Genomic DNA, 19,982 nt, shown 5'->3' on the forward strand with positions numbered 1-19,982 from the left:
CGATATACATCACGATACTGAACTCACGATACGATATATATCACGATACTGAATTCACGATACTGAACTCTCGATACGATATACATCACGATACTGAACTCACGATACTGAACTCACGATACGATATATATCACGATACTGAACTCACGATACGATATATATCACGATACTGAACTCACGATACGATATATATCACGATACTGAACTCACGATACGATATACATCACGATACTGAACTCACGATACGATATATATCACGATACTGAACTCACGATACTGAACTCACGATACGATATACATCACGATACTGAACTCACGATACGATATACATCACGATACTGAACTCACGATACGATATACATCACGATACTGAACTCACGATACTGAACTCACGATACTGAACTCACGATACGATATATATCACGATACTGAACTCACGATACGATATACATCACGATACTGAACTCACGATACGATATACATCACGATACTGAACTCACGATACTGAACTCACGATACGATATACATCACGATACTGAACTCACGATACGATATACATCACGATACTGAACTCACGATACTATATACATCACGATACTGAACTCACGATACTGAACTCACGATACGATATACATCACGATACTGAACTCACGATACTGAACTCACGATACGATATATATCACGATACTGAACTCACGATACGATATACATCACGATACTGAACTCACGATACTGAACTCACGATACGATATAACATCACGATACTGAACTCACGATACTGAACTCACGATACGATATACATCACGATACTGAACTCACGATACGATATACATCACGATACGATATACATCACGATACTGAACTCACGATACGATATACATCACGATACTGAACTCACGATACGATATATATCACGATACTGAACTCACGATACTGAACTCACGATACGATATACATCACGATACTGAACTCACGATACGATATATATCACGATACGATATATATCACGATACTGAACTCACGATACGACATATATCACGATACTGAACTCACGATACGATATACATCACGATACGATATACATCACGATACTGAACTCACGATACGATATATATCACGATACTGAACTCACGATACGATATATATCACGATACGATATATATCACGATACTGAACTCACGATACGACATATATCACGATACTGAACTCACGATACGATATACATCACGATACGATATACATCACGATACTGAACTCACGATACGATATACATCACGATACTGAACTCACGATACGATATATATCACGATACTGAACTCACGATACGATATACATCACGATACTGAACTCACGATACGATATATATCACGATACTGAACTCACGATACGATATATATCACAATACTGAACTCACGATACGATATACATCACGATACGATATATATCACGATACTGAACTCACGATACGACATATATCACGATACTGAACTCACGATACGATATTATTGCGATACATAAAACATAAGGACATAAAAGGATAACAAAAAATGTATGATTCGATATTGTCACTATCCACGATACATATTGTTGCAGTTTTGTATTGCGATATATTGTTACACCCCTAGAAAATATTGTTTGTTAGTTGCAATATTCATTAAGATCATTAAAAGCTTCTGTGAAGAAAGAGTTCCAGTGAGCAGCTTCTAGCCTAGCTTCTAGCGAACGATCTCAAACTAGCCGGATATTACACGGCTTTTCATCGCATAGATAATGACATCTTAAGTTGAAAAGAGTCACTTTAAAATCTATCCTGTTTAATTGTCTTATAATCCATTACAGTGTACAAAATCATTCTAGCAGCAAGATGAAGACTTGAACAATATTAGAGAGTTCTGTCCTCCATGCAGATGTTAATGCGGCTCACACACACTCTCCGCTTGTCTCTTTCAGGTCCTGTATCTCTGGATTGGAAGGAACTGTAACCCAGTTTTCCTCACGCAAGTGCTGGGAGTGGAGAGCTACGCTGCTGTTCCTCTCAACATGGTACCTGACGCTCACACGCACTACCTGATACTCGCACGCACTACCTGATACTCACACGCACTACCTGACGCTCACACGCACTACCTGACGCTCACGCGCACTACCTGACGCTCACACGCACTACCTGATACTCACACGCACTACCTGACGCTCACACGCACTACCTGATACTCACACGCACTACCTGACGCTCACACGCACTACCTGATGCTCACACGCACTACCTGATGCTCACACGCACTACCTGACGCTCACACGCACTACCTGACGCTCACACGCACTACCTGATGCTCACACGCACTACCTGATGCTCACACGCACTACCTGACGCTCACACGCACTACCTGACGCTCACACGCACTACCTGACGCTCACACGCACTACCTGACACTCACACGCACTACCTGACGCTCACACGCACTACCTGACGCTCACACGCACTACCTGATGCTCACACGCACTACCTGATACTCGCACGCACTACCTGACGCTCGCACGCACTACCTGACGCTCACACGCACTACCTGACGCTCACACGCACTACCTGATGCTCACACGCACTACCTGATACTCGCACGCACTACCTGATACTCCCACGCACTACCTGATACTCGCACGCACTACCTGACGCTCACACGCACTACCTGACGCTCACACGCACTACCTGACGCTCACACGCACTACCTGACGCTCACACGCACTACCTGACGCTCACACGCACTACCTGACGCTCACACGCACTACCTGACGCTCACACGCACTACCTGACGCTCACACGCACTACCTGACGCTCACACGCACTACCTGATACTCGCACGCACTACCTGATACTCCCACGCACTACCTGATACTCGCACGCACTACCTGACGCTCACACGCACTACCTGACGCTCACACGCACTACCTGATGCTCACACGCACTACCTGACGCTCACGCGCACTACCTGACGCTCACACGCACTACCTGACGCTCACACGCACTACCTGACGCTCACACGCACTACCTGACGCTCACACGCACTACCTGACGCTCACACGCACTACCTGACGCTCACACGCACTACCTGACGCTCACACGCACTACCTGACGCTCACACGCACTACCTGACGCTCACACGCACTACCTGACGCTCACACGCACTACCTGACGCTCACACGCACTACCTGACGCTCACACGCACTACCTGACGCTCACACGCACTACCTGACGCTCACACGCACTACCTGACGCTCACACGCACTACCTGACGCTCACACGCACTACCTGATGCTCGCACGCACTACCTGACGCTCACACGCACTACCTGACACTCACACGCTCTACCTGACGCTCACACGCACTACCTGACGCTCACACGCACTACCTGACGCTCACACGCACTACCTGACGCTCACACGCACTACCTGACGCTCACACGCACTACCTGATACTCACACGCACTACCTGACGCTCACACGCACTACCTGACGCTCACACGCACTACCTGACGCACGCACTACCTGACGCTCACACGCACTACCTGACGCTCACACGCACTACCTGATCCTCACACGCACTACCTGACGCTCACACGCACTACCTGACACTCACACGCACTACCTGACGCTCACACGCACTACCTGATGCTCACACGCACTACCTGACGCTCACACGCACTACCTGACACTCACACGCACTACCTGACGCTCACACGCACTACCTGACGCACGCACTACCTGACGCTCACACGCACTACCTGACGCTCACACGCACTACCTGACGCTCACACGCACTACCTGACGCTCACACGCACTACCTGACGCTCACACGCACTACCTGATACTCACACGCACTACCTGACGCTCACACGCACTACCTGACGCACGCACTACCTGACGCTCACACGCACTACCTGATACTCACACGCACTACCTGACGCTCACACGCACTACCTGACGCTCACACGCACTACCTGACGCTCACACGCACTACCTGACGCACGCACTACCTGACGCTCACACGCACTACCTGACGCTCACACGCACTACCTGACGCTCACACGCACTACCTGATACTCACACGCACTACCTGACGCTCACACGCACTACCTGACGCACGCACTACCTGACGCTCACACTACCTGACGCTCACACGCACTACCTGACGCTCACACGCACTACCTGACGCTCACACGCACTACCTGACGCTCACACGCACTACCTGACGCTCACACGCACTACCTGACGCTCACACGCACTACCTGACGCTCACACGCACTACCTGACGCTCGCACGCACTACCTGACGCTCGCACGCACTACCTGACGCTCGCACGCACTACCTGACGCACGCACTACCTGACGCTCACACGCACTACCTGACGCTCACACGCACTACCTGACGCTCACACGCACTACCTGACGCTCACACACACTACCTGACGCTCACACGCACTACCTGACGCTCACACACACTACCTGACGCTCACACACACTACCTGATACTCACACGCACTACCTGACGCTCAAGATACCCGAACCGAGCCCGACGGGCCGGGCCGGGTTCGGACAGATATTTAGAAATGATGGTCGGGTTCGGGTCGGGCTCGGTCACATCAGCGCGATAAGGCATTGAACATTTTAAATTTAAAACCGCTTATTATGTAGGTAGCCGATGTGCCTGATGCTTTCACTTGATGCAAACGTTCGTTTTTGTGATTAAAATACATGTAAAATATTACCATAACATCCGACTTCCTGTGTGCGGACATTTGTTTATGTAGCCGTGACAACGAAACGCGTGCATAATGTGCGCGCGCCAGGTGTTAAGAGCGCTTGTTGCTCCGCGCGCTGATGCGCTCATCCTGTTGACATTTCCGATTGCCTTCCTACAGTTGCTTAATAAAAGCGGGCTTTACACACAAACTAACGTACAATTGTCATTAGTATGAGAAAAAGATGGGATTTTAACTGTCGGGCTCGAACATAAATATCTTTGTGCCTGTCGGACGCGGGCCGGGCTCGGACTAAAAAAGTCGGCCCGATCCGCACTCTAGCTCACACGCACTACCTGACGCTCGCACGCACTACCTGACGCTCGCACGCACTACCTGACGCTCGCACGCACTACCTGACGCTCACACGCACTACCTGACGCTCGCACGCACTACCTGACGCTCGCACGCACTACCTGACGCTCGCACGCACTACCTGACGCTCGCACGCACTACCTGACGCTCGCACGCACTACCTGACGCTCGCACGCACTACCTGACGCTCGCACGCACTACCTGACGCTCGCACGCACTACCTGACGCTCGCACGCACTACCTGACGCTCGCACGCACTACCTGACGCTCGCACGCACTACCTGACGCTCGCACGCACTACCTGACGCTCGCACGCACTACCTGACGCTCGCACGCACTACCTGACGCTCGCACGCACTACCTGACGCTCGCACGCACTACCTGACGCTCGCACGCACTACCTGACGCTCGCACGCACTACCTGACGCTCGCACGCACTACCTGACGCTCGCACGCACTACCTGACGCTCGCACGCACTACCTGACGCTCACACGCACTACCTGACGCTCACACGCACTACCTGATACTCGCACGCACTACCTGACGCTCACGCGCACTACCTGACGCACACATGCACTACCTGACGCTCACACGCACTACCTGACGCTCACACGCACTACCTGACGCTCACGCGCACTACCTGACGCACGCACGCACTACCTGACGCTCGCGCGCACTACCTGACGTTCGCGCGCACTACCTGACGCACGCACGCACTACCTGACGCTCACACGCACTACCTGACGCTCACACGCACTACCTGACGCACGCGCGCACTACCTGACGCTCACACGCACTACCTGACATGCGCACTACCTGACGCTCACACGCACTACCTGACGCTCACACGCACTACCTGACATGCGCACTACCTGACGCTCACGCGCACTACCTGACGCTCGCACGCACTACCTGACGCTCACACGCACTACCTGACGCTCGCACGCACTACCTGACGCTCGCACGCACTACCTGACGCTCACACGCACTACCTGACGCTCACACGCACTACCTGACGCTCACACGCACTACCTGACGCTCACACGCACTACCTGATACTCGCACGCACTACCTGACGCTCACGCGCACTACCTGACGCACACATGCACTACCTGACGCTCACACGCACTACCTGACGCTCACACGCACTACCTGACGCTCACGCGCACTACCTGACGCACGCACGCACTACCTGACGCTCGCGCGCACTACCTGACGTTCGCGCGCACTACCTGACGCACGCATGCACTACCTGACGCTCACACGCACTACCTGACGCTCACACGCACTACCTGACGCACGCGCGCACTACCTGACGCTCACACGCACTACCTGACATGCGCACTACCTGGCGCTCACACGCACTACCTGACGCACGCGCGCACTACCTGACGCTCACACGCACTACCTGACATGCGCACTACCTGGCGCTCACACGCACTACCTGACGCTCGCACGCACTACCTGACGCTCACACGCACTACCTGACGCTCACACGCACTACCTGACGCTCACACGCACTACCTGACGCTCACACGCACTACCTGACGCTCACACGCACTACCTGACGCTCACGCGCACTACCTGACGTTCGCGCGCACTACCTGATACTCACGCACTACCTGACGTTCGCGCGCACTACCTGACGTTCGCGCGCACTACCTGACGTTCGCGCGCACTACCTGACGCGACCGGCCTGTCGCTCTGGGGTCACGTGACCGGCCTGTCGCTCTGGGGTCACGTGACCGGCCTGTCGCTCTGGGGATCACGTGACCGGCCTGTCGCTCTGGGGTCACGTGACCGGCCTGTCGCTCTGGGGTCACGTGACCGGCCTGTCGCTCTGGGGTCACGTGACCGGCCTGTCGCTCTGGGGTCACGTGACCGGCCTGTCGCTCTGGGGTCACGTGACCGGCCTGTCGCTCTGGGGTCACGTGACCGGCCTGTCGCTCTGGGGTCACGTGACCGGCCTGTCGCTCTGGGGTCACGTGACCGGCCTGTCGCTCTGGGGTCACGTGACCGGCCTGTCGCTCTGGGGTCACGTGACCGGCCTGTCGCTCTGGGGTCACGTGACCGGCCTGTCGCTCTGGGGTCACGTGACCGGCCTGTCGCTCTGGGGTCACGTGACCGGCCTGTCGCTCTGGGGTCACGTGACCGGCCTGTCGCTCTGGGGTCACGTGACTGACGCTGTTGTGTCCTCTCAGGATCAGCTGCCAGAGTTGGACACTGCAGAATCCTCCCGCATCCGAGCTCTGATCGACTGGCTGAGAGAACGCCGGCCGTTCCACCCCGTCCTGCACGTCATCAGGTCAGACACACACACACACTCTCTCACACACACACACACACACCATCACTGTTGTCCATTTATTTCATTACAATTAAAGTGAAATGAAGGTCATCCACATCAAATGCAGCATAAGTGTGTGAATAATGTAACGTGGCATCAGATCATCTGCACTCTGATCAGCATTTGAACATTTGTTGGGAAATATAAGCAGCATTGTTTAATGACTGAGAGATTAGCAGAGAGTCAAGCTTTTATGGCCATAACATTCATAACAATAGAAACTAATGTTGATATTGACGTCTGTACATACTGGAGGTCAAGACTGCTTATGAATATTGATTAATTACTGGACACCTGACAGACAGACACTAATTATGCGCTTCAGCGCCTGGTTAATAAACATAATAAATATGAGTGAACGGCTCAAACTAAAAGGATGATTTTTGCTTTTAGCATCGAAATGTGTGTCTTAAAGCCTTTGTGTTATAATGCATTATAAAGCTGTTCATAATGTGCGTTATGCTAATCTTTATGTAACCAAAGTTAAATGCATTATAATAGATTCCTTGTGTGCTCTGAACATTGATGTTTGTCATGTGCATCCTTCTGTCATGAGTGTTTGTGAGAGCGCAGTGCTGTCAGCGAGACTGAAGCCGTGTGTGTGTTTCAGAGACGAGAGCCCGCTGAAGGCGGAGTTCCTACAGTACCTGATTGAAGACCTCAGTGAGTCCGCGCTGTCGTACTACGAGTTCCTCCTGCACCTGCAGCAGCAGATCTGCAAGTGAAGCGACACTACAGCGTCCAGCGCACAGCCGTGATCAGTTATTGCCTTTTACTAAAAAAATAATGAAAATGTAGGAAAAAAAACTTCTTATGACTTTCTTACAACCTTTCTAACGAGTGCTGTCCAGACGCAGACTCCACACCTCACACACACCTCACACACACACCTGTCCAGGTGTCTCCAGTCATGGGTAACGGATCAGGCAAGAGTTGAGCGTGTGCTGTCCGCGGCCGGTGGAGGAGTGTGTGTTCTACATCATCTGCAAACATGTATATTCATATACCTATATTATAGTCAAGATTGTTAATTTTAGTAAAGACTTTATTCAGATGATGCAAGGTGAAAATAAACTGCTTGGGACTTTATGATTTCCCCATGAAGAGATTTTTATGAATGTGTAAATCTGGGCGGAGCGAGAGATGCGGACTGTGATCTTAGAGCTCGAAATGTAATCCGGATCATCATGTGTCCACCACTAGCAGATCAGTGTGTGTAATGAGTGTGTGTAATGAGTGTGTGTAATGAGTGTGTGTAATGAGTGTGTGTCATGAGTGTGTGTCATGAGTGTGTGAGGGGGGGGGGTCGTCATCATGTGTGCTGATGTTTCTTGGGTAATCAAAGTTATCATTCTGAGGGATATTTTTATAATTGCTAACCTCTGGTTTCCTCGGCTCATGTCGGCACACATGACAACTGTGTGTGTGTGTGTGTGTGTGTGTGTGTGTGTGTGTGAGAGCAATTATTTGTAAATTCTCTGCAATTTTGTACATGTGAACTTCCTGAAGGAATGAACTGATCATTAAAGAGGAAGCCTCGCATGAGCTCTACTGAACCAGCCGTGTGTGTGTGTGTGTCAGCGTGTGTGTGTGTGTGTGTGTGTCAGCGTGTGTGTGTGTGTGTGTCAGCGTGTGTGTGTGTCAGCGGGTCCGGGTCGTGTTCAGCATAACATCAAAATCGGCAATGGTTTTTTAATACACATACAGTATGTTGGTGTGTTTATTATAAACGGTGTGTGGCTGCAGATCTCCAGGGATGTTCCTGAATCCACACACAGATGGATGCTCTTCTCTGACGACGAGGGCGGAGCTATAACCTGTCAATCACATCAGATCAGCCAATAGCAAACCACCACCATCCAATCAATTCCCCACACACACACACAATCAAGTGATGCTCATAATCCTAATTATTTTTTTAAATGCATGTATTTTTCCGTCTGTGACATCCTTCAAAATCCGTTATGCGTTCTGGAAATGTAGATTTGAATGGTTGTGCAGTGTTTATATTTCCCTAACATGTTTCTATAACTAAAAATAAGCAGGCTTCTCTTGACAAAAAGCCAACAGGATTTTTCCATTGGCCTTTGGATTGGTTTATGTTTCTTACAGGTTTTGTTCATCAAGATCTTCACAAATAAACACAACTTTGGGTTTTGAAGTGTAAATACAAATGTAAACACCAGACATAATTTTTTTTAACATTAAATCATTACTTTCCACTATCAAGCCATCATCTTTTAGTGAATTTTGCCGTTTTGAAGACAAAAAAAAATATGTGATTCAGAAGTTTAATGAGCTCTGGCTTTTATTTTGAAACGGGTTCGTCATTCATAGGAGACGCGTTGCGCGTGACGTCATGATACTGCGCCAGACCCCGCCCCGTCAGTAATAACACACTCACTCACACAGACAGAGAGAGGATCTGCGGACGGATTATTATCAGTAATAACTGCAGTAATATCGCCGATATCTGCGTGATGGAGGTGTGTGAGGAGAGCGAGGGCGCGCGCACGGCCGCTCAGAGGCGCGCGGAGATCCGGAGGCGGAAGTTGATGCAGAACTCCGAGGATCGCATGAAGAAGATCGTGGGATTCAGTCAGCCTGAGGACAGCAGCGCGGACAGATGTGGGTTCGGCTATCACACTCTCTCTTTACTACAGCACTTCTCCATACGAGTCATTACTGTACAGCGGGCTGCAGAGGTGTTTAATGAGCTACACCTGATCTCAGATCAGCAACAGCATCACGTGATCAATCTGACGAGGCGCGTGGAAAAAGTGCAGGATCTCAAGCACAATGTGTCTGTGTTTACAATGTGCAATACTCGAATATATAAATATCAGGTCAATATACTGGGAACCTGTCAGCTGCATTACTGTAATATTACAGGTTCAAACTAACAGCTTATCTGCGTTCAGACTGTTCAATTGCACATTAGGCAGGTTTTATTACAGTAATAACGCAATAACAATACCTTTATAAAGACATTAGGTTTCTACTATTTTTCGACCGATTTTTATGATGGATTTATACATTAAATATTGCAGAACAGGTAATAATATAATATCTAAAGTATGAAAGCACAAATTATTGGTGCTATAAATAATGTTTAGTGAAGCGTTGTTCATGCATGAACTAAAACCGGCACAGACTAAAATATCGACTTGGAATATAAAGGGACACATCATGAAAATCTGACTTTTAGACTTAACTTAAAACTCCCTAATAGAAACTTGTCAGTATTGTGGTTTGCGGATATTCGGATATTGCGGTTATCACGACAGCTCTAATTATGATGAAATGAATATAAATGATTTTGGTTTGTGTTTGTAAAGCAGCCCGAAGCGCCCTGGAGCCGCGGTTCCACCTGGATCTGGAGCGGCACGAGCCGTGGTCCGGCTCCGCTAAGAGACTGTCTCCTCACCCGGCCGAGACCGACAGGAGCGCCAGCGAGGCGGCGGGAGAAGAGGACTCCCCCCGAGAGCTGCCGGCCTCTCCCCGCAGGGGTCTGAAGAAGTACCTGTCCCGGCTCGATGACGCCATGAAGCTGCGTGGGCATCTGGCCGGAGAGAAGCCGGCTCCGGACCGCGCCGGCACCGAGCCCGACGACCTGGACGCATTCTGCCTGTTCCGGCTCGCCGCCAGCGTCGCTCTCGCACTCTTCGTGCGCATCTTCGTCTGCCAGTATCTGGTGAGTGTCGCGGAGCAGGTGTGTGTGTGTTTCTCCAGCGCTCATTTGTCACTTCGATACCACCCATGCAGCATTTGAGAAAGATCAGCCTGGATCTCAGGACAGAGCTCTCAAGTTAATCACTAATGATCGTTGCGACGGAAGTGAATCCATCAAATCTAACTTTATCTGGACAATGACTTTATTCTAGAGCTGCTGTAAAGCCTAAACACTGTTACTGTAATCTCCTGTTATCTCTGTAAAGCTGCTGTGAAACATTCTATATAGTTAAAGCGCTGTATAAATAAAGGTGACTTGACTGGACTGGACTTGGCTCATCTCAACGCTGTGTCTTGTGTTTCCACAGTCCATATTTGCTCCGTTCCTCACTCTGGAGCTGGGATTCATGGGATTGCACAAATACTTCCCAAAGGTTTGTCTCTGCTTTGGAACTGATAATGTAAGTTGAATGATAAGTTGTGTGATGATAATAACATGTGGGATGACATGAGGTTAATTATGCTATTAAACTACTATATATTAGAAGATGAACTGCTAAATGTAACCATCATAGAGTGAAAGTTTATAATGTCTTGACAATTTACACATTCAAATAATTTAAAATGCCGAAGAAGAGGCGAAAATCAGGACTTGCACATTTGTCCTCATAACCGCACACACTCAAAACACAGAGAGAGAGAGAGAAGATTAAACTATATTTTATTCATATTATATTATTTTATATTTTTATTTATAAGTTACAAAGAAAACCTGTTCTGATCCTCAGGTGGGTTACTATAGTTGAGGTTTCCCTGGTCTGACCCCCAGGTGGGTTACTATAGTTGAGGTTTCCCTGGTTTGACCCTCAGGTGGGTTACTATAGTTGAGGTTTCCCTGGTCTGACCCCCAGGTGGGTTACTATAGTTGAGGTTTCCCTGGTCTGATCCTCAGGTGGGTTACTATAGTTGAGGTTTCCCTGGTCTGACCCTCAGGTGGGTTACTATAGTTGAGGTTTCCCTGGTTTGACCCTCAGGTGGGTTACTATAGTTGAGGTTTCCCTGGTCTGACCCTCAGGTGGGTTACTATAGTTGAGGTTTCCCTGGTCTGACCCCCAGGTGGGTTACTATAGTTGAGGTTTCCCTGGTTTGACCCTCAGGTGGGTTACTATAGTTGAGGTTTCCCTGGTTTGACCCTCAGGTGGGTTACTATAGTTGAGGTTTCCCTGGTCTGACCCCCAGGTGGGTTACTATAGTTGAGGTTTCCCTGGTTTGACCCTCAGGTGGGTTACTATAGTTGAGGTTTCCCTGGTTTGACCCTCAGGTGGGTTACTATAGTTGAGGTTTCCCTGGTCTGACCCTCAGGTGGGTTACTATAGTTGAGGTTTCCCTGGTCTGACCCCCAGGTGGGTTACTATAGTTGAGGTTTCCCTGGTTTGACCCTCAGGTGGGTTACTATAGTTGAGGTTTCCCTGGTCTGACCGACAGGTGGGTTACTATAGTTGAGGTTTCCCTGGTCTGACCCTCAGGTGGGTTACTATAGTTGAGGTTTCCCTGGTCTGACCCTCAGGTGGGTTACTATAGTTGAGGTTTCCCTGGTCTGACCCTCAGGTGGGTTACTATAGTTGAGGTTTCCCTGGTCTGACCCACAGGTGGGTTACTATAGTTGAGGTTTCCCTGGTCTGACCGACAGGTGGGTTACTATAGTTGAGGTTTCCCTGGTCTGACCCTCAGGTGGGTTACTATAGTTGAGGTTTCCCTGGTCTGACCCCCAGGTGGGTTACTATAGTTGAGGTTTCCCTGGTCTGACCCTCAGGTGGGTTACTATAGTTGAGGTTTCCCTGGTCTGACCCCCAGGTGGGTTACTATAGTTGAGGTTTCCCTGGTTTGACCCTCAGGTGGGTTACTATAGTTGAGGTTTCCCTGGTCTGACCCCCAGGTGGGTTACTATAGTTGAGGTTTCCCTGGTGTGACCCTCAGGTGGGTTACTATAGTTGAGGTTTCCCTGGTCTGACCCTCAGGTGGGTTACTATAGTTGAGGTTTCCCTGGTTTGACCCTCAGGTGGGTTACTATAGTTGAGGTTTCCCTGGTCTGACCCCCAGGTGGGTTACTATAGTTGAGGTTTCCCTGGTTTGACCCTCAGGTGGGTTACTATAGTTGAGGTTTCCCTGGTCTGACCCCCAGGTGGGTTACTATAGTTGAGGTTTCCCTGGTCTGACCCTCAGGTGGGTTACTATAGTTGAGGTTTCCCTGGTCTGACCCCCAGGTGGGTTACTATAGTTGAGGTTTTCCTGGTTTGACCCTCAGGTGGGTTACTATAGTTGAGGTTTCCCTGGTCTGACCCCCAGGTGGGTTACTATAGTTGAGGTTTCCCTGGTCTGACCCTCAGGTGGGTTACTATAGTTGAGGTTTCCCTGGTCTGACCCCCAGGTGGGTTACTATAGTTGAGGTTTCCCTGGTTTGACCCTCAGGTGGGTTACTATAGTTGAGGTTTCCCTGGTCTGACCCCCAGGTGGGTTACTATAGTTGAGGTTTCCCTGGTCTGACCCCCAGGTGGGTTACTATAGTTGAGGTTTCCCTGGTCTGACCCACAGGTGGGTTACTATAGTTGAGGTTTCCCTGGTCTGACCCTCAGGTGGGTTACTATAGTTGAGGTTTCCCTGGTCTGACCGACAGGTGGGTTACTATAGTTGAGGTTTCCCTGGTTTGACCCTCAGGTGGGTTACTATAGTTGAGGTTTCCCTGGTCTGACCCCCAGGTGGGTTACTATAGTTGAGGTTTCCCTGGTCTGACCCTCAGGTGGGTTACTATAGTTGAGGTTTCCCTGGTTTGACCCTCAGGTGGGTTACTATAGTTGAGGTTTCCCTGGTCTGACCCCCAGGTGGGTTACTATAGTTGAGGTTTCCCTGGTTTGACCCTCAGGTGGGTTACTATAGTTGAGGTTTCCCTGGTCTGACCCTCAGGTGGGTTACTATAGTTGAGGTTTCCCTGGTCTGACCCCCAGGTGGGTTACTATAGTTGAGGTTTCCCTGGTCTGACCCTCAGGTGGGTTACTATAGTTGAGGTTTCCCTGGTCTGACCCCCAGGTGGGTTACTATAGTTGAGGTTTCCCTGGTTTGACCCTCAGGTGGGTTACTATAGTTGAGGTTTCCCTGGTGTGACCCACAGGTGGGTTACTATAGTTGAGGTTTCCCTGGTTTGACCCTCAGGTGGGTTACTATAGTTGAGGTTTCCCTGGTCTGACCCTCAAGTGGGTTACTATAGTTGAGGTTTCCCTGGTCTGACCCCCAGGTGGGTTACTATAGTTGAGGTTTCCCTGGTCTGACCCTCAGGTGGGTTACTATAGTTTAGGTTTCCCTGGTTTGACCCTCAGGTGGGTTACTATAGTTGAGGTTTCCCTGGTCTGACCCCCAGGTGGGTTACTATAATTGAGGTTTCCCTGGTTTGACCCTCAGGTGGGTTACTATAGTTGAGGTTTCCCTGGTCTGATCCTCAGGTGGGTTACTATAGTTGAGGTTTCCCTGGTCTGTCCCCCAGGTGGGTTACTATAGTTGAGGTTTCCCTGGTCTGATCCTCAGGTGGGTTACTATAGTTGAGGTTTCCCTGGTTTGACCCTCAGGTGGGTTACTATAGTTGAGGTTTCCCTGGTCTGACCCTCAGGTGGGTTACTATAGTTGAGGTTTCCCTGGTCTGACCCCCAGGTGGGTTACTATAGTTGAGGTTTCCCTGGTCTGACCCCCAGGTGGGTTACTATAGTTGGGGTTTCCCTGGTCTGACCCTCAGGTGGGTTACTATAGTTGAGGTTTCCCTGGTCCGACCCTCAGGTGGGTTACTATAGTTGAGGTTTCCCTGGTCTGACCCTCAGGTGGGTTACTATAGTTGAGGTTTCCCTGGTCTGACCCCCAGGTGGGTTACTATAATTGAGGTTTCCCTGGTCTGACCCTCAGGTGGGTTACTATAGTTGAGGTTTCCCTGGTTTGACCCTCAGGTGGGTTACTATAGTTGAGGTTTCCCTGGTCTGACCCCCAGGTGGGTTACTATAGTTGAGGTTTCCCTGGTTTGACCCTCAGGTGGGTTACTATAGTTGAGGTTTCCCTGGTCTGACCCCCAGGTGGGTTACTATAGTTGAGGTTTCCCTGGTCTGACCCTCAGGTGGGTTACTATAGTTGAGGTTTCCCTGGTCTGACCCTCAGGTGGGTTACTATAGTTGAGGTTTCCCTGGTCTGACCCCCAGGTGGGTTACTATAGTTGAGGTTTCCCTGGTCTGACCCTCAGGTGGGTTACTATAGTTGAGGTTTCCCTGGTGTGACCCACAGGTGGGTTACTATAGTTGAGGTTTCCCTGGTGTGACCCACAGGTGGGTTACTATAGTTGAGGTTTCCCTGGTTTGACCCTCAGGTGGGTTACTATAGTTGAGGTTTCCCTGGTCTGACCCTCAGGTGGGTTACTATAGTTGAGGTTTCCCTGGTCTGACCCCCAGGTGGGTTACTATAGTTGAGGTTTCCCTGGTCTGACCGACAGGTGGGTTACTATAGTTGAGGTTTCCCTGGTTTGACCCTCAGGTGGGTTACTATAGTTGAGGTTTCCCTGATCTGACCCCCAGGTGGGTTACTATAGTTGAGGTTTCCCTGGTCTGACCCCCAGGTGGGTTACTATAGTTGAGGTTTCCCTGGTCTGACCCTCAGGTGGGTTACTATAGTTGAGGTTTCCCTGGTCTGACCCACAGGTGGGTTACTATAGTTGAGGTTTCCCTGGTTTGACCCTCAGGTGGGTTACTATAGTTGAGGTTTCCCTGGTCTGACCCCCAGGTGGGTTACTATAGTTGAGGTTTCCCTGGTCTGACCCCCAGGTGGGTTACTATAGTTGAGGTTTCCCTGGTCTGACCCACAGGTGGGTTACTATAGTTGAGGTTTCCCTGGTTTGACCCCCAGGTGGGTTACTATAGTTGAGGTTTCCCTGGTCTGACCCCCAGGTGGGTTACTATAGTTGAGGTTTCCCTGGTCTGACCCTCAGGTGGGTTACTATAGTTGAGGTTTCCCTGGTTTGACCCTCAGGTGGGTTACTATAGTTGAGGTTTCCCTGGTCTGACCCTCAGGTGGGTTACTATAGTTGAGGTTTCCCTGGTCTGACCGACAGGTGGGTTACTATAGTTGAGGTTTCCCTGGTTTGACCCTCAGGTGGGTTACTATAGTTGAGGTTTCCCTGGTCTGACCCCCAGGTGGGTTACTATAGTTGAGGTTTCCCTGGTTTGACCCTCAGGTGGGTTACTATAGTTGAGGTTTCCCTGGTCTGACCCTCAGGTGGGTTACTATAGTTGAGGTTTCCCTGGTCTGACCCCCAGGTGGGTTACTATAGTTGAGGTTTCCCTGGTTTGACCCTCAGGTGGGTTACTATAGTTGAGGTTTCCCTGGTCTGACCCTCAGGTGGGTTACTATAGTTGAGGTTTCCCTGGTCTGACCCCCAGGTGGGTTACTATAGTTGAGGTTTCCCTGGTCTGACCCCCAGGTGGGTTACTATAGTTGAGGTTTCCCTGGTCTGACCCTCAGGTGGGTTACTATAGTTGAGGTTTCCCTGGTCTGACCCCCAGGTGGGTTACTATAGTTGAGGTTTCCCTGGTTTGACCCTCAGGTGGGTTACTATAGTTGAGGTTTCCCTGGTCTGACCCCCAGGTGGGTTACTATAGTTGAGGTTTCCCTGGTTTGACCCTCAGGTGGGTTACTATAGTTGAGGTTTCCCTGGTCTGACCCCCAGGTGGGTTACTATAGTTGAGGTTTCCCTGGTTTGACCCTCAGGTGGGTTACTATAGTTGAGGTTTCCCTGGTGTGACCCTCAGGTGGGTTACTATAGTTGAGGTTTCCCTGGTTTGACCCTCAGGTGGGTTACTATAGTTGAGGTTTCCCTGGTTTGACCCTCAGGTGGGTTACTATAGTTGAGGTTTCCCTGGTCTGACCCCCAGGTGGGTTACTATAGTTGAGGTTTCCCTGGTCTGACCCTCAGGTGGGTTACTATAGTTGAGGTTTCCCTGGTTTGACCCTCAGGTGGGTTACTATAGTTGAGGTTTCCCTGGTGTGACCCACAGGTGGGTTACTATAGTTGAGGTTTCCCTGGTCTGACCCTCAGGTGGGTTACTATAGTTGAGGTTTCCCTGGTTTGACCCTCAGGTGGGTTACTATAGTTGAGGTTTCCTTGGTCTGACCCTCAGGTGGGTTACTATAGTTGAGGTTTCCCTGGTCTGACCCTCAGGTGGGTTACTATAGTTGAGGTTTCCCTGGTCTGACCCTCAGGTGGGTTACTATAGTTGAGGTTTCCCTGGTCTGACCCACAGGTGGGTTACTATAGTTGAGGTTTCCCTGGTCTGACCCCCAGGTGGGTTACTATAGTTGAGGTTTCCCTGGTCTGACTCTCAGGTGGGTTACTATAGTTGAGGTTTCCCTGGTCTGACCCCCAGGTGGGTTACTTTAGTTGAGGTTTCCCTGTTCTGACCCTCAGGTGGGTTACTATAGTAAAGTTTCCCTGTTCTAACTCTCAGGTGGAGAAGAAGAGCCAGGCGACGGTGTTGACCGCTGCTCTCCTGCTGTCCGGGATTCCCTCCGAGCTCATCAACCGCTCCATGGACACCTACAGGAAGATGAGCCTCGTGTTCTCAGACCTGTGTGTGTACTTCTTCAGCTTCGTCATGTGTCACGAGCTGCTGCTGCTGTGCGGCTCTGACGGGTCCTGAGACACACACACACACTCCTCTTCCTCCTCCTCTTCCTCTCCTGTGGCCATCACAGCTGTGAAACACATGTTTTCTGCAAGCCTGAGCTCCATCCGTCACGTGTACTGTCCTTCGTCTTCATCTCCAGTAGTTTTCCTCAGTTGGTGAAGGTGAGAGTTGATGTTGACCGCTGCGAGACTAGTGAAGCTCTCGAACTGATTCATATTTAACGCTAAAATCATGAACATGAAGCCTGTTTTTTTGCATCCTCTTATATCTGTAATCACTGCTTTGGTTTAATGTGATGTTGGAGTGATGAATGATCCAGATCCGTTAGTTTTCTGTTAAACAGTCGGACCAGAAGAACCAGCAGGTTTATGTCAGACTTCTGTTTTCTAAGTGTTTCTGAAGAAAAGCACATTCTCTGATTTGCCGTTGATGATGTGTTTTATTATTTCATGAGACTTTAGTATTATTGCGCTGCTCATAAACATGAGTTTACCATAGATCTGCATGATCTATTGATTTCTGTTTGATTTATTGTAAATACAGTAATGTTCTGTCATTATGGGACAGATGATCACCTTTATTTAGTTGTTTCTGATCATGTTTACATAATCCTGCAAAACTGATATTCTAATATATATCTGTGTTTTTCACACTAATATGAGGCGATAATAATATCTTTGATTATACCAATAAACATAAAGGTGTCCTTCTGACTGCTGTCTGTGTGATTCCTCACTTTCTAACAATTGTTCGGTATCTCACTATGGGAATGCCCGATCGCAGAAGCACCAATGACACCACGTCTGCCAACCATGGCAGACCAATCGCTGCAGTGATCAGGGAGTCCCGCCTCCCTGTATGTAATCTGCAGATACCTGCCGTTTCGTCATTCTCGCTCTCTTCTCCATGGAAGATTTTCGTAAGCTGTCCTCAGCAGATTTTGGGAATTCTTTGCTTAACAGTTTACTGATGGAGCCGCTGAAGGGAACGTCCCTAACGCAATAGTTCCTTAAGTTGTTGAGTGACTTTGTCAATTAGAGTGAGATAACTAACACGTCAGGGCAAATTTTCTGCTCTAAGTTTGCAGTTATTTTCTAAGTTTTTGGGTTGCTCACTACACAACAAAAAGAAGGAAAAGGAGAGCTCTCTAATCACAGACCATCTCCATTGTAGTTGTCACGTTGTGGTGTAACTTACCGTACGAAGAGACTGCAGGCTCCATCATGGCTACTGTGAAAGAGCCGGAGAGCCCCGGAGGAAAAGGTCGTCCTCTGCATCATGTGGAATGTAGATTTGGAAAGTAGATGTAGATTCACACGCTCTCTGCATCTCCTGTTGTGGCACTAATCACGCTCAGGCAGCGCTATCCAACCCGAGGGTGCGCAATGTTCTCGACTGAGACCTGAGAAAGGAGACTCCGTGTGGCAGTCGCGGGTAAGTCGGACCCATGCCTCTCTGCTTAACCCAGAGACGAACCCATGGATGGCCCCCAGGCCGCTGGCTCATGGGTAGAGATGATGGAGAGGGTGTCTCCCGTCCTTACCGTCCTTGATCCGTTAGCGGGAGAGGAAGATGACGATGACGAGGTGTTGTTGCTATTCTTCCCCCGAATCAGTCCTGTCCGCTGAGTGCACAGGATAAGAGTTCACCCTCCCCTGTTCAGATGGATCTAATCGAATATCTAATATAATATGCGTCAACGCAGATTTAAACCTGCATACATCTCTCGGAGCAGTTGTGGACGGAGGATGGGCTTCGCTGTCGTGGGAGAGACCGCTGTGGCTGGGCCTGTCAGGACTCTCTGCCAAAGAGAAAGTGGAGTTTTGGGATGCCCCGATTGATCCAAAGGCCATGTTCGGCGCAATGGTTACAGTGATGCGTCAGCAATGTGACCTGCGGAAAGAAGAAGGAGAAGCATTCGAGGTCTTCCTCCATAGAAAGCGGCATCTCGACCTTATCACCAGAGCCGACCGACCATCAGCCTTCCCGTCCCGTTCCCCCACAACAGGGCAAAAGGCCAGAAAAAGTTGAACTTACCACAGCGGCGGAAGAAAGAGAAGATGTTCAAAACTTTTTATTGATTTTAAAATCCCAATACTATTCTGGAAAGGACGTTGCTCGCGGAATCCATCGGTTGCGACATCA

The 19,982-nt window shown here is 49.8% G+C and overlaps 2 protein-coding genes across 9 annotated transcripts in view; both read left to right on the forward strand.

The window, feature by feature from the left end:
• The window catches only part of sec24a (SEC24 homolog A, COPII coat complex component), a 53,727-nt gene extending 44,713 nt beyond the window's left edge, over window positions 1–9,014 (forward strand). For all 5 annotated transcript variants that reach the window (XM_079585603.1, XM_079585601.1, XM_079585602.1 and 2 more), the window contains exons 19-21: window positions 1,951–2,043; window positions 7,313–7,416; window positions 8,069–9,014. In XM_079585603.1, coding sequence (XP_079441729.1) covers window positions 1,951–2,043; window positions 7,313–7,416; window positions 8,069–8,183 — 312 coding nt within the window. In that variant the 3' untranslated portion in view covers window positions 8,184–9,014. The remainder of the gene's footprint in view (window positions 1–1,950; window positions 2,044–7,312; window positions 7,417–8,068) is intronic.
• Window positions 9,015–9,358: 344 nt separating this feature from the next.
• On the forward strand, window positions 9,359–18,549 carry camlg (calcium modulating ligand). 4 transcript variants are annotated; one of them, XM_079585606.1, is made up of 4 exons: window positions 9,359–10,086; window positions 10,797–11,152; window positions 11,499–11,564; window positions 17,658–18,549. In XM_079585606.1, the coding sequence occupies exons 1-4, from the start codon at window positions 9,939–9,941 to the stop codon at window positions 17,847–17,849; spliced, it is 762 nt and encodes a 253-aa protein (XP_079441732.1). In that variant the 5' UTR covers window positions 9,359–9,938; the 3' UTR covers window positions 17,850–18,549. The 4 variants fall into 4 exon arrangements, with proteins under 4 accessions (XP_079441732.1, XP_079441731.1, XP_079441730.1 ...); XM_079585605.1 differs by having other exon boundaries at window positions 9,805–10,086; window positions 10,800–11,152; window positions 11,499–11,591; XM_079585604.1 differs by having other exon boundaries at window positions 9,806–10,086; window positions 11,499–11,591.
• The last annotated feature ends 1,433 nt before the right edge of the window (window positions 18,550–19,982 follow it).

Source organism: Phoxinus phoxinus (genome assembly GCF_949152265.1).
Source record: "Phoxinus phoxinus genome assembly, chromosome: 17".
NCBI lineage: Eukaryota > Metazoa > Chordata > Actinopteri > Cypriniformes > Leuciscidae > Phoxinus > Phoxinus phoxinus.